A 13,100-nucleotide genomic window follows, 5' to 3' on the forward strand; every position below is an offset into this window, starting at 1 on the left:
TTTGTCGCAGCAGCAATTGCATAAACCAGAGGGTGGAAGGGAAAATTTAAAGAAAATGAAGGAGAGAGGGAAAAAAACACCCAGACGAGGGGCACGACGTTATCATGACGTGGAGAGAATTGGTGCCTCTCTCTCACTCTCTCTCTCTCCGTTCACTACTGCAACGAGGAGCTTCTCTCCTTCCTCGTCCCCCAAAAAATTTACCCCTCGATCCACGTCGACACCACACGGACATTAGCTATCTACGACTTATTACCACTGTTAGCACTCCATGGTGGAGCTGCGGGCTTGTGCAATGGAGACCATTTCCTCCAATTGGTAATAAGCCGAAACGTAGATCGGACAATTGCCGGTCGTCACTTATTGGCGGCACCAGGCACCTTCAGGTGCTTAAGTGATCCCCATTATTAAGTCATTGCTCGCTAACGACCGGGCGGGAGTCGCAGACACGGCTCGGCGGCGTTCGACGGGCTATAGTGCCGATGTCAGAGACTCGCCAGGCTATTATCAAAATCTTCATATCAATGCAGCATTTTCCCGGTGGCCAGCTTTGTCATTCAGGTCCAGCAACTCTCTCGTTGAGCTGGGGCTGGGGCTGTGGCTGTACTTGATACTGGGCTCTGAGATGGTGCTGGCACCCCAAACTATCACAGAAACTGTTCAGTCAAGGCTCCTTTGCCATCTATCTCAACTTCCTTGCTGTCCAGCTGGATCGCCAGCAGCCTGACTGGCCTGGAATCACTGGGGTTCCTCCACATGTGCATCGTCCCTCGCTGGACAAAGATGTCTCCTCTTGTAAGACGCCTCTTCTCGCCCGAGTCCAGCTCCAATTCCACCTCACCCTCCAGCACGACACCGTAGTCGATCGAGACGGTGCGATGCATGGGCGACGTCGCGCCGGGACCCATGTCAACAACCCGGCACACTGATCCACCTTTGATGGTGATGCCTGGGTGTTTCTGCAGGTACCCGTTGTAGGCGTCCAAATCAGAATTGCCGTTGAAGTTGGCTGGGATCGTGTCCGTTGCGTATGCGAGGCCGAATCCAGAAGTCGGAAAATTCGACCACGTAGGATCTGGGGATATGGACCCTGCAGCAGAAGAGCTTGGGTCGGAAGGGTCAGCAGTTGCGAATATTGCTACGCCATCTGCATTGTGGGTGGTGATGTGCCGGGAAAATTTGGGCAATCCCTCGACCTTGGTCGCTGGCTCGGTCATGGTTCTTGTCGTCGGTGTGATTGTCGATATCCTCGACCCCACCTTCGCTCTATTACACACCAACGATGGAAGATGCAGCAGAGTACGGGAAATGCCAAGCTGTTGCTGTCAAAAGCCAAGTCCCGTTGAGAACATCTATGTGAGAGATTGCCGGACGTGTGGATGTTATATCATTCATCATGGTGGTCCGCAACGATCTCTGAGAAGGCGACTGCCGAAGAGTGCCTGGAGATTCTCGAGAGGCAGCGTGGGGCTGAAGAGGGTCGTGGGGAAGTCATTTGTGAGGCCTAAGGAACCAGATTGAGCTCCCCACCCTCGGAATGTTCCCGACGCTCAGCCCGTCGCGATCGGACGTCGCCAAGAAGTTCGTGCTTTGGTATGGAAAGGTGCAATTCGTCGTTGGTGGACTTGAGAAGGTCCATCGGTGGCCCGAGCGCTGTCCAGGTGTGTTGCTGGGCAAAGGTAATTTTCACAGAATATCAGCAACGGTCAAGTCTTGTTTTAAGAAAAAGCTAGAGCCAGTTATTAGCGTCCTCCCACGTCTTGACCATCTCTCCCACTGAAGGCAGGATCTTTTGCTCAAAGGAGGCAGATTACCGAGAACGAGCTTACCAGAGATGGTTTTATAGGTGACAATACGCGATCCACACGCGTCTTTCTAGAGCGCGTTAATCTCGCGTTTCACGAGGCCAGTGCTGGCGTAACATAACGCAGTACCAAGTAGGTAACAAAAGGCTTATTAGAGTTATTTAGCGTCACAAACTAGGACTAGCTCGCATATAAAATGATTGGCGCTAGTGATATAGTACTCCGTACGGAGTATGCTGCGTGCCAGGGAAGTATCAACAAACCTTTCACCCCTCCTCAACACTTGGCCTGTCTTTTTGTCCTGCACCCACGCCATCTTCACGAGCTCGCGGCTGTGTACAACTTCCTTCTAATGCTCCTATACTTCTCAACCGTTGAACGAGACTATGAATGCACCGGCCCCTCTTGTTCCTCGGGTCTTGTCACGACGACAAGGCAAGCGACGACGATGCACGGCAACGGTCGTCTGTGAGATGCCACCTACAGGACAGATCCAGGCCAAGCCATCCTTGACCCTAGACACATTGCCTCCAGAAGTTTTTCTGACCATCGTCTCTTTTCTGCCCCCGAGCTCTATCGCCTGTCTCAGTCTGGCTTCAAAATGGTACCAGGATACCCTTGAGAATCAGTTCGATTTAAAGGGACAAAGCAAGACGACCGAGAAAGCTCGCTTTCTGCGGCTTCTGGAGGAGGACTTGCCCGAAATGATAGCATGCTACTCCTGTAATATCCTGTACCATTGGAAAAATACCTGGGCATATCTCTGTCCCAATCATTTGGTGCATGCGTCGGCGCCGTGGGGAGTCCTGAATGCTCCCAACATCTATCGAAACATTGTGGATGTGTTCCTGAGAGGATTTGCGAAGGGGCCTCAATACGGACCCCAGCTCCATGAGCTACCTCTCCTCTGCACGCCCAACCGAGGCAACGATACCGAGTACTCTCACGGCGATGCGTATATGGGGATCAAGAGTCTTGACGCCCGGGTCGTCGAGGAGAAGCTTCTACTGCATCGCGTCCACGAGATGTCATTTTCCATATCAGCTCAGCCACCGGATAATTCTGAATCTGAGACTTGGAGGGCTGACTTCCGTGAAAATGTTGAGCGTAAAATTGTGCCTGCACTCGATGAGTTCGGGAAGATTGGCTGTGTTCACACTTTCAATACGATGCCTGCAATTGTTTGGCTCGCGCTACGGCAACTCAGGGGCTGGGGCTGGCACCCGTCCAACTGTTTAACGAAAAGTCTGGTTCTAATGAACTGCTGCTACTGCGCCACCGACATACGAGTCCGGCTGAAATATTGGACAGGGTGCCCCGGCTCGTGTATTCACATTGAAATAGAGATATGGCAATGTTTGGGAAGTCGAGAGTCCGACAGCAGAGACAAGGCAGAAGATGCCATTTTCCAATTCATAGGCCCGCTGTTCTGCGACCTCGGTCGACCTCCCGACCGCAACCTTGAAAAGATGTTCAAAGAAGGAGGATTCGAGGGGGGGCGTCCTGCATTGTGCTCACCCGACCAACCTCAACAGCGTCAGTATTGGATGCAGCTGTGGCGTTGGAACCCAGCCACCAACCCACCTGGCTCGTACGGATTCAACGCGCCTGGTACCGAGTCAATTCGAATTGAGGACGAGATTGTGGGCACTCCATGTGCGCCACAGTGAGCTGGAGTTGGATCGGAAGATGCGGGTCATGGGATCTCGATACAGTTGCGGAGTCTAACAAGATGGAAGAGATGGGCAGGGACCTGTGAGCTTACCCATGGTCAACAACCGTCTGTCCCAAGCGAGCTCTCGCTACCGAGCTGGATTCTGTTCAGGTTCCAGAATTCCGCTTTCTGGAGATCGCCTTCCGCCCAAATATTTGCCTCCGCCCAAAACATTACCAGGACCGCCGACATAAAACCCATCTAAGCCAGAATTGCGCCGGGGGCAGCCTTGAGAAAATCTATGCCAGAAGAACTTGAAACCCTCACGGTAGCTGCCTTAAGGAGCATCTCCGCCCTCATCGACCTTCAGCACTCCATACTGCGGCGCGGCGCCGGCGACGCCGACCTCCTTACAATATTCGTCCCAATGCATGAGCAGCTCCTGTAGCTTGTCCGGGTGCCTCTCGCCCAGATCGTCCGTCTCGCCGGGATCTCGTTCCAGGTTGTACAGTTGCCACTTCCCCGGTCCAAATGGCTTCGGGATCATGACGGCTTTCCATGTCCCTTTCCGGAGGGCCTGTCGGTCGAACAGCTCCCACCCCATGACTGAGTCGCCACCATGGATATGTTGTTGTTTCACGGGGTCGGAGAGGTATGGCACCCAGGACGTGCCCCGCACAGGAACGACGGGACGGCCTTTATACATGGTTCCCGGATGGTGGGTGTCAGCCAGTTGTAGGAGTGTCGGAGCGATGTCCATGACGGTGGCAAAGGATCGATCCAGTTGCCCAGCCCGTGACGACGTCAAGGGCGGATACCTCAAGATGAACGGCACCCGGATGCCGCCTTCCGACGAGAACGACTTGTAAAGTCTCAACGGGGCCATCGCGGCGGATGCCCAGCGCGGCCCGTACCAGATGTAGCTGTTGTACCGGCCCATATTTTCATAGCTGTTGTCGTAGTATCGGTCGATGTGGTCGAAGATGTTCTCCTTCACCACGGGGTACGCCTCCAGCAGGAGACCCTCGGCGCCGTTGTCGGACATGAACATGACCACGGTGTCGTCATACTCGCCAGTGGATTTCAGATAGGAAATGACACGTCCGATGTTCCGGTCCATGTTCTGCACCATGGCCGCGAAGACCTCCATGGTCCGAGAGGAGAATTTCTTCTCGTCCTCGCTTAAGCTGCGCCATTCTTTGCTCAGGGGCTTGTCGAGAGGAAGCGCGAAGACCTCGTGGGCCTTGGTCTCGGGTGAAATGATTCCGAGTTCCTCCAGCCGCCGTAGCCGCTTCTGTCTGAGCACGTCGGGCCCTTCGTCGTAGACGCCCTGATAGTCTCGACGGTCCGCCTCCGGGGCTTGCAAGGGCCAATGAGGCGCCGAGTAGGGCAGGTAGGCGAAGAACGGCTTCCGCCTCTGCTCCTCGTCCCGCTCCTGGAAATACTGCAGCAGTCTCGACGTGAAGGACTCGGTCGAGTAGAAGTCCGGGCCCAGGTCAGCGACCGGCACGGGCTTGTCGTCTTCGGCGTAGAACGGGCCATTGCGCTCGAGCAGGTCGGGCACCTTTTCCTGCACGACCTGGGGCTCCCAGCCGTAATGATTCGCACCACCCTAGAGAAAAGAAGTTTTTTCGGTCAGCTCTCTCCGCAAAATGTTTGACGGGGGTTGGGTCACCCTCCCGCCCTTGGACGTGTGGTGTGTGTGTGTGTGTGCCGCATACGGGAAGCAGGCTGAAGGACCGGTCGAACCCTCTCTGGGAAGGGTAGCGGTCCGGCGTCATGCCGAGATGCCATTTTCCCGACATGATCGTGAAGTAGCCAGCGTCACGCAGCAGCTCGGGCAACGCCGCCACGCGGTCGTTCAGGTATCCTTCGTAGCCAGGCTGGCCGACCTGGAACTCCTTGATCGCCTCGATCATCGTGCCAAGCCCGGCGATGTCTGTGGATGACAATGATAACGGGTCAGAAAGAGGTTTCACCAGTCCTCCTCCCTCCCTTTGGAGGATGAAACACCACTCTCCCCACGTCTCCGGGGTGATACTTGCGGTTATCTGTGCCGCTCAGCAGCATGGACCGAGTCGGCGAACACGCAGCCGCAGCGTGGAAGTCGGTCAGGCGGATCCCATCGCGGGCCAGGCCGTCGATGTTGGGCGTCTTGATTTCCCCGCCGAAGGCGCCCACGTCGGAGTAGCCCAAGTCGTCGGCCACGATGATCAAGAAATTGGGCCGCCGCCGCGTGCCGGCGGCCGCTGGCTGTGCAGAGTCCCCGGCCATGATAGAGATGCTTGACGGGCGACGATAGGCGATCCCATCAGCAGGTCAAGAGATACAGGCGTACTTGTCAGAGATATGACCAGGGGTTTGATATATGCCTGCGCATTAAATAGACCCGCCGCGGTCGGATTTGTTCCACTCGGCAGAACCACGGGAATTCGTTTTTCCGCAGTCGGGCTTGGCGGCCTCTCTGGTGCCCCCGGAATCGAATCCCCTCGCATCCGACCGGACCTGTGGTGTTGCAGACTTTATGGCCAGAACCTATCATGCTGCAATGTCTCACGACTATTTGACTAGGCATGGCCTGACTTTCCTAACCGCAACTGGTTCGAGATGAGTGCTGCCTGGAGAACACTGTCTACGCAGGAAGGCATGGAAACGGATTGATGCAAACATCCGCTCATGTTCTCCTCAGGTAGTTGAAGCTTATGGAGGAGATACCCCGATACCCTCAATATCCGTCTGGGTCAGTGTAAAGGAGAGGTCGAGAAGACATTGAACCCGAGGAAAAAGGGCCACCAGCCTTGCTTTGGCGGGTTTCCCATACAGTGTCTCTCTCCAGCGGACCAATATGGGCGCGCATAGAACGTCCTTCTTTTTTACCAGGATAGGCATCTCGATATTGTGAGGCTGAGACTCCGGGACCAAGAAACCGCCTCGGAAATCTCGTACTCACCTCTGCATGACCCTACAACAAGCCGTCTGCTAGTCTCTGGGCAGACTGTGGCTAACACTTTCCTGTGGCCGAAACGGTGTGACTTTCTGCCCAATATTCGAAAGTTCCAACGCATCAAAAAGATGGACCTGGCTGAGAAGTTGCACAGGCGAGGGTTACAATCAATCCAAGGCAAGATATCGCCAGGGCAACGAAAACGAAAATCTTGGCCCCAATTCGATGTGCCTTCTTTCCGGTCTTGGTCACTGCTCCCTTGTCAATTGTGGTGTTTCCATCGTAGATCGATCAGAGCGAGGTAGCGGTAGTATGAATGGTTGCTCTTCTGTGGCCTGAGCCAGGGCTTCTCATTGCAAATGTGCTACATTCCTTCCACCAAGGCTGGGGCGTGCACGGACAATTCCATCCCTGAGCAAGAGGCGGGCGGTTTTTCTGTGCTTGATACAAGGAGCATGAATCTCTGACTTTCAGCAGCCCGGCACTTTCTCACCACCTCCCTCCTTTGGACCATCCTCTTACACTTGCTCTGACTTCCTCTGCTGTGCTTGACAGATGGAACAACCGGTTCTTTGGAGACATGGAATATTGGTTTGATTTGGGCCCCGCCACGGGGAGAAACCTCTTTGTTGTCATGAACACAAAGAGAGACAACCCCAGCACAACCACACCGAAGAGATCCGCAAACGGATGCCCAGCGGTTGTAATCCTCTTTTATATGGCGTGGTCCAAAGAATGAAAAGGCAGAAGACGAAAACATTTCTCTCCGTTGCCTTTTTCTCCCCATCCAGCACAGTTTTGTCCTTACCTTACCTCCAGATCGCCCAACATGCGCACTTTTACCCTGGGCTTGTTGACCCTTACCGCCCTTGCAGCCTCCTCGAGCCTCGTTGCGGCCCAGGCGGAGCCCGAAATCACCGAGCCTGCGGTCCTCCCACCCAGCGAAGATAACGTGCAGAATTTCACCCCGGAACTGACAGAAGAGGATGAGTACTTCGTGGATGAATCGGATGGCGCAAGGTTGGCCAAGAGAACTCCACCCGCCGGGGTTTACATCTGTAATAACAAGAATTGGTTGGCGCCGTGTTCCTGGAACAAGCTCATCGACTCGCAATGCATGGCCTTCCCTTCGGATTCAGGCTCTTCTGTCGGAGTAAGTAGACCGCCCTCTCTTTTCTCAGCAAAGGCTCTCTCCCATGTTGACCAGTGCAATCCTTGCTAACCCGTCGTTGTCTCTTGCAGCCTCCTGCTGGCTGGCAGTGCAAGCTCTACTACGCCAAAAACTGCGCAGCGACAAACGGCATGACGGATGGAAAACTTACTTACCCCGGCACAGCGAACTTGGGAGCCCTGTACAACAACTATGAGAAGCCCCAATCAATCAAGTGCAGGCAGTGTCCGCAGGGAGCAAATTCGCCTTGGTAGGTTCTGAATCTGTGCCCCCTTGCCTCTGTCTGGCAGTTCCGCGCTCGTGGGAAGGATCTATTTGGCTAACATGAGTCTTGCATTGTAGCCTCAACAACAAAGCTCCAGACTGGAATGAGGCCATAGCAAAAGCTGGATATGGAGGGACCAATGGACAATGCTCGTCTTGGGTATCTGGGAAGGTTGTACACTCATCTTGCCTACCAGCGCCGAGTATCTCGTAGAGGTCTAGACATAAAAGGTGCAACAGGCAGGGTTTGGAATCTAGTTTCCGTGAAGGATGTCTATCGTCGACCGGGTCAATAGAGGTGATTGTCGAGAGATGTCAAATTGAAACAAACCTTCAACGTCCAATTCGGAGCATCCTCGAATCCAGCATCGGTCCGTTGAGTTCTTTGGTCGCAGCTGGCGTAAACCACCCTAATTTCCCATCCTCTTTACTGCCGGGTCCTTCTCTTCACAATTCAAGCGATGTGCACGTGTATAAATTGTAGTCTCTTATTCTTTCCCAACAATCTGAAGACAGCCCTTACGGGTCCCAACAGTTAGGGAGCAGCTCGTCTGACTAACTGATGCCTGGATTGCCCTTGGCCTGAAGCTTGTCTTAATATCATCTGATCTTCCAGCATCTGCCCGCTCTTCTCTTCTCTTGGAGAGGGATGATGGCGGAGAGAAAGGGTGTGACAAGTCATTCAAAAACAGTCATGAAAATAAAAAACCTGAGGTTCGAAAAGACTGAGGACGGTTTCTCTCAACGAGAGTTTTTGCTCCGGAGAAGATTTGTGCCTGGCCAGATGGTTAGAAGGAATGAATACTATTGTGTGTGAGTGAAGGCGGATGACCTTGGCGGGAGGTTAGAAGATACGAGTGAAGAAGAGGATGGTAACGGATTGCCGCCAAGTATATATATAATCTATGTAAGTAACTACTCACGTGCCTGCCTCGCTCTACTACTAGTGCTCCATCGGCTATAACTTCTCTTGATTCCTTACCTGTCAGTCTCCTCGGCATTTTTTAGGGCTACATCGTGTCGCTTGAGTGGTGATACGTGCACTCAAGTCTCAGCCGCACGGCGCGTCCGGCAAACCCCCACGGTGGGAGCATCACATGAGCGTTGAGCTGGTTGCCGTGCTGTACAGCCTTACCGCACGCAGGAGGAGCCCTGATTGAATGTGGCTGAGCAAACAAAACTCCTTGTATCTCGAGCTTCACCTTCGTTCCTCACGAACACTCTTCCTCCGATCCCGAATGTGAATAGTTGGTCATCATGGACCCTCTCTCTGCACTTGGACTGGCGGGAAATATCATAAATATTGTCGACTACTCAACTAAAGTCGTCTCTAGAGCAAAGCAACTGTACGGATCGGCTACCGGTGCGACAGCGGAAAACACCGAACTTGAAACCCTGACCAAGGGTTTAAAGAGCCTTATCGACCAGACTCGAAACAGGCCAGCCGAGAACCCACCAAGAGATCGATTTCGTCTGAGCAATGCCCAAGGTTCGGCCCTGCAAGGCCTCGCTCGACAATGCACTCAGGTGGCAGACGAATTGCTAGAATGCCTAGATTCGGTCAAAGTCAGAAGCGGACGTCAGCCTCTGAGGAGTGCCACCCAGGCGGTGAAATCTATCTGGAAACAGGACCACATCGACAGCCTTCAACGAAGACTTGATCGGATCAGCAAGCAGCTTATGGATGGCATGCATCTAGAATTGCTCGACGACATCAATCGAAGGCTGCGTGAGCTGGCGCTCGAAAACATGCGCCTAGAGGCGAACCGCTCTCAGGAGATTGGCCAGCTCCGTCGAGAGTTCAATTTTGCGACGGAAGAGATGAAGAGGGTTAATGCTGACGAAAACCACGCGCCAGGATTTTGGTTAGTTCTGTGCGATACTGCCCGTCGTGGACAAGCATATTTTGCAGAGCAAATAATCCTCCAGAGCCTCAGGTTTTCAGCTATTGATTCGCGTCACCGATCAATCTCAAAGGAGCATGCACAAACATTTCTATGGATGTTTGACGAGACTTCACCAACCAGGTTTCTTCAATGGCTCGAAGAAGAAGAAGAAAGTGTGTACTGGATCTCAGGAAGGGCGGGCAGTGGTAAATCCACCCTGATGAAGTTTGTGGCGGATCATGAGCAAACGGAACGCTCTTTGAAAGCATGGGCTGGCGACATGAAGCTCGTTACCGCAAGCTTCTTCTTCTGGAAAGCCTCGTCACGTCATTCGCAAACATCGCAGCAGGGCTTGCTGAGGACAATCCTTTACCAGGTCCTACGCCAGTGCCCCGATCTAATCCAGGTGGCTTATTCTGACCAGTGGATTGCACTGACGACCGATGGTATACTCCTGAAAGAATCTCGTGATGAGCTCTTGACCGTACCAGCCCTTCTCGAGACTCTGAGGAAGATCTCAACTTCCACGGCCTCCGACACGAAATTCTGCTTCTTCATAGATGGGCTTGATGAGTACGACGGAAGGCCCGCCGATATCATGCAGCTGATCGATATCTTGAGGTCTTTTCAAAATGTCAAGACATGCGTCTCGAGTCGTCCGTGGAACGAATTTGAGGATCGTTTTGGGAGCAAGTCACCCTGGAAGCTGTACATACATGACCTTACCAGGGAAGATATCCGTCTCTACGTCCAGGACACGCTTGGCAGAAATCCGAGGTTCCGACAGCTTCAGAAAGAGGACCCTAAATGTCCCGACTTTGTCCAAAATATTGTGCATGATGCAGCCGGTGTTTTCCTTTGGGTGTCCCTCGTCGTGAGGTCCCTCCTTGATGGGCTGACGAACTCCGACCGCATCAAGGATCTGCAGGGTAGATTGCATGAAATTCCGAAGGATCTCAAGGATTACTTTGAAAAAATCTTGTTCTCTACCGAAAACCGATATCGAACGCAGACATCACGAATCTTCGCAGTCGCGGTTAATGCCTATGACGAGCTTCCACTGATGGCGTATTGGGTTGTCGATCAGGACATTACAAACTACGCGTTTCAATGTTCGGCGAAAACGCCTGCGAAGGATGTCCTATTTTCGCGTCTGAGGAATATGAAACGAAGACTGAAGATGCTCAGCAGAGGTCTCCTCGAAGTGGCCGAAATAGATTCCGCCTCAGTGGAGACCCTTTTGTATGGCAATGAGGTGGGCTTTCTGCACAGGACGGTCAAGGACTACCTGCAGACTGAGGAGGCACGGCTGATGCTTCAAGCTCGATCGGATGACGATTTCGAGGCCGACTGGGAAATTCTCAACAGTCTCTGCGCACTGGCCAAAATGACACCTCCGTACGGGTTTTATCGGGGCTCTGGTTCATATCGGGTCCTCCGGTTTTATCGGTACTCCCTGACTGATTTTTGGCCAGCTGCCTCACGGTTGGACCGGAACCCTTTGTTTCAGCAGGACTTGGCTTCCATACTGGACCATCTTCAAACAGTTCTCACTTCAAAATTGAAAGGAAATGCACAGGCGTTTGAGGAGGATGATGAATTTAGGATTTTCAAGGACGGCCTGAAAATTGATTTGATTGCCGTGTCAGCTTGCTTCTGCTTTGGACTTTCCAATCTTGTCGGCAGGAAAATTGAACAGGATCCAGGCCTGTGCCGCAGAGTGACAGCCCACCTCAATGCAATATATTTGGTGGCGTGTTCAGAATTAAAAAGCTCACGAATCGGACCCTTGGAGCGCGAGTCGATCATAGCCACTCTTGAGCTTCTCCTCGCTCAGGGTGTAGACCCGAACAGGGGTCTGGGAGACCAGTTGGATTGGTTTTTGATTTTGGACTCTCTGCCATGGGATCTCGAAATAATTGGCACAGGCCGGCCACGGGAAGACAGAACCGAGGGGTTCGAGTGTTTTGAAGCTGTCAAGTTACTTGTGCGATATGGAGCAGATTTTGAACAGGAACGCGTGGGCATAAGTTACCCCCACGGGGTCGAAAGAGCCAGTCAAGTGCTGAGGAGATGTTTCAACGCAGACCAATGCGCGGTCCTTGAAGATATCGCCAAGCAACGGGCGAGCAAGCTCAAGGAGAGCCAGAAGATGCCCAAGAAGACGAGCCTCCTCAAGTTATGGATACGCTCCAAGAAGTGAAGAACATTTGTGGGTCGAGCGACTGCGAGAGAGCTTCAAGTCGAAAGAGGACTGTGACTATTGATGCGGAGCGAGCTCGTAGCAGGACACCAGGCCTATCTCTCGCTATCACCAAAGGCACAAGGTTAAACAGGAGCAATGAGAAGGAAGCGGTTGAATACTACAGAATACATATATGTACATGTATACGAGGCATGTACGAGGTATGTATATATACCTGCCCCCCACACCCATCTACACCTGACGTCACATATCATACCACAAACGGCGGATCGGGTATCTCCCAGCCTAGCCAACGCAACCATCCTATACCTCGTTATCTGTATACTGCAAGGAGTACGACCAAGGAGACAACATGCCTGTGACCACCAGAAGCAAGGGCAGCGAGAGGCAAACGCAGTTGGACGACTTCGACACCAAAAATGGGAGCAGAGCCAAGCCACGGAATCCCAAGCCCACTCGCCCAGCAACTCCACCAACAAAGAAAGAGAGCGACCCTCGTTCAAAGCGCAAAAGCAAGCAGTCTGAAGTAGAGGCGCGTCCAATCAAGAAGCAGAAGCAGAAGCAGACCTCGATCAAGCCCGACGAGGACCTGCCGCCTGAGGAAAACAGCAAACCCGTGATCATCAACCGGGCGCCGGTGCTGCAGCTGTGGGCCGCGTGCGTCTCGCAGGCGCTCTACCCGGCTCTGCCGTGGAGCACGCACCTGAGCATCGGCTCGGCCATCTCCACGTTATGTGCCATCTCCAAGGGCCGTGCAATCGGGACAATGGACAAGCCGTCCGACGACAACCCGACCGAGCGGGCTAAGAAGGAGAGGAAGAAGCGCGCCGCCGAGGAGAGCGCGGACGACGAGGTGAACGTCATGCGGTTTCGGTTGTTGCTGAAAGGCGGCAACGCGGTGGTGTCGGGGAAGCCGCAGAAGGCCAACGAGGCGTTGTTGAAAGGCAAGTTTGGCTCCGGAGATGAATACGAGCGGATCAAGCGTGCCATGGAGGAGGCAATCGCGTCGTGGAAGAACAAGGGCCAGGAGGAGGAGGCGCTGAATGTCAAGGCCTTCCACATGTATGAGGAGTTTCGGCCGAGTGTGCAGTCCGGGCAGGGGGGTTGGGGGAGGAAAGGGCAGTTGAGTCCAGAGAAGATCAGGGCGGTGGTGGCGGGCGGCTGACTGAC

At 53.5% G+C, this 13,100-nt stretch overlaps 6 protein-coding genes across 6 annotated transcripts; 4 read left to right on the forward strand and 2 right to left on the reverse strand.

Moving 5' to 3' along the window:
• Positions 1-647: 647 nt before the first annotated feature.
• Positions 648-1,217, reverse strand: AYL99_01718 (hypothetical protein; the record flags this gene model as incomplete). Its single annotated transcript, XM_018833234.1, has 1 exon — positions 648-1,217. The coding sequence occupies one exon, from the start codon at positions 1,215-1,217 to the stop codon at positions 648-650; it is 570 nt and encodes a 189-aa protein (XP_018699113.1).
• A 1,061-nt stretch (positions 1,218-2,278) lies between these two features.
• Positions 2,279-3,475, forward strand: AYL99_01719 (hypothetical protein; the record flags this gene model as incomplete). Its single annotated transcript, XM_018833235.1, has 1 exon — positions 2,279-3,475. One exon carries the CDS (start codon positions 2,279-2,281, stop codon positions 3,473-3,475), a length of 1,197 nt encoding a protein of 398 aa, XP_018699114.1.
• A 321-nt stretch (positions 3,476-3,796) lies between these two features.
• AYL99_01720 (hypothetical protein) lies at positions 3,797-5,733 on the reverse strand (the record flags this gene model as incomplete). The annotated part of the gene is made up of 3 exons (XM_018833236.1): positions 3,797-5,071; positions 5,181-5,398; positions 5,547-5,733. The coding sequence occupies 3 exons, from the start codon at positions 5,731-5,733 to the stop codon at positions 3,797-3,799; spliced, it is 1,680 nt and encodes a 559-aa protein (XP_018699115.1).
• Positions 5,734-7,232: 1,499 nt separating this feature from the next.
• On the forward strand, positions 7,233-7,828 carry AYL99_01721 (hypothetical protein; the record flags this gene model as incomplete). Its single annotated transcript, XM_018833237.1, has 2 exons — positions 7,233-7,556; positions 7,646-7,828. 2 exons carry the CDS (start codon positions 7,233-7,235, stop codon positions 7,826-7,828), a joined length of 507 nt encoding a protein of 168 aa, XP_018699116.1.
• A 1,267-nt stretch (positions 7,829-9,095) lies between these two features.
• On the forward strand, positions 9,096-11,927 carry AYL99_01722 (hypothetical protein; the record flags this gene model as incomplete). Its single annotated transcript, XM_018833238.1, has 1 exon — positions 9,096-11,927. The coding sequence occupies one exon, from the start codon at positions 9,096-9,098 to the stop codon at positions 11,925-11,927; it is 2,832 nt and encodes a 943-aa protein (XP_018699117.1).
• A 355-nt stretch (positions 11,928-12,282) lies between these two features.
• AYL99_01723 (hypothetical protein) lies at positions 12,283-13,095 on the forward strand (the record flags this gene model as incomplete). The annotated part of the gene is made up of 1 exon (XM_018833239.1): positions 12,283-13,095. The coding sequence occupies one exon, from the start codon at positions 12,283-12,285 to the stop codon at positions 13,093-13,095; it is 813 nt and encodes a 270-aa protein (XP_018699118.1).
• Between the last annotated feature and the right edge of the window lie 5 nt (positions 13,096-13,100).

Source organism: Fonsecaea erecta, assembly GCF_001651985.1.
Source record: "Fonsecaea erecta strain CBS 125763 chromosome Unknown Scaff1, whole genome shotgun sequence".
NCBI lineage: Eukaryota > Fungi > Ascomycota > Eurotiomycetes > Chaetothyriales > Herpotrichiellaceae > Fonsecaea > Fonsecaea erecta.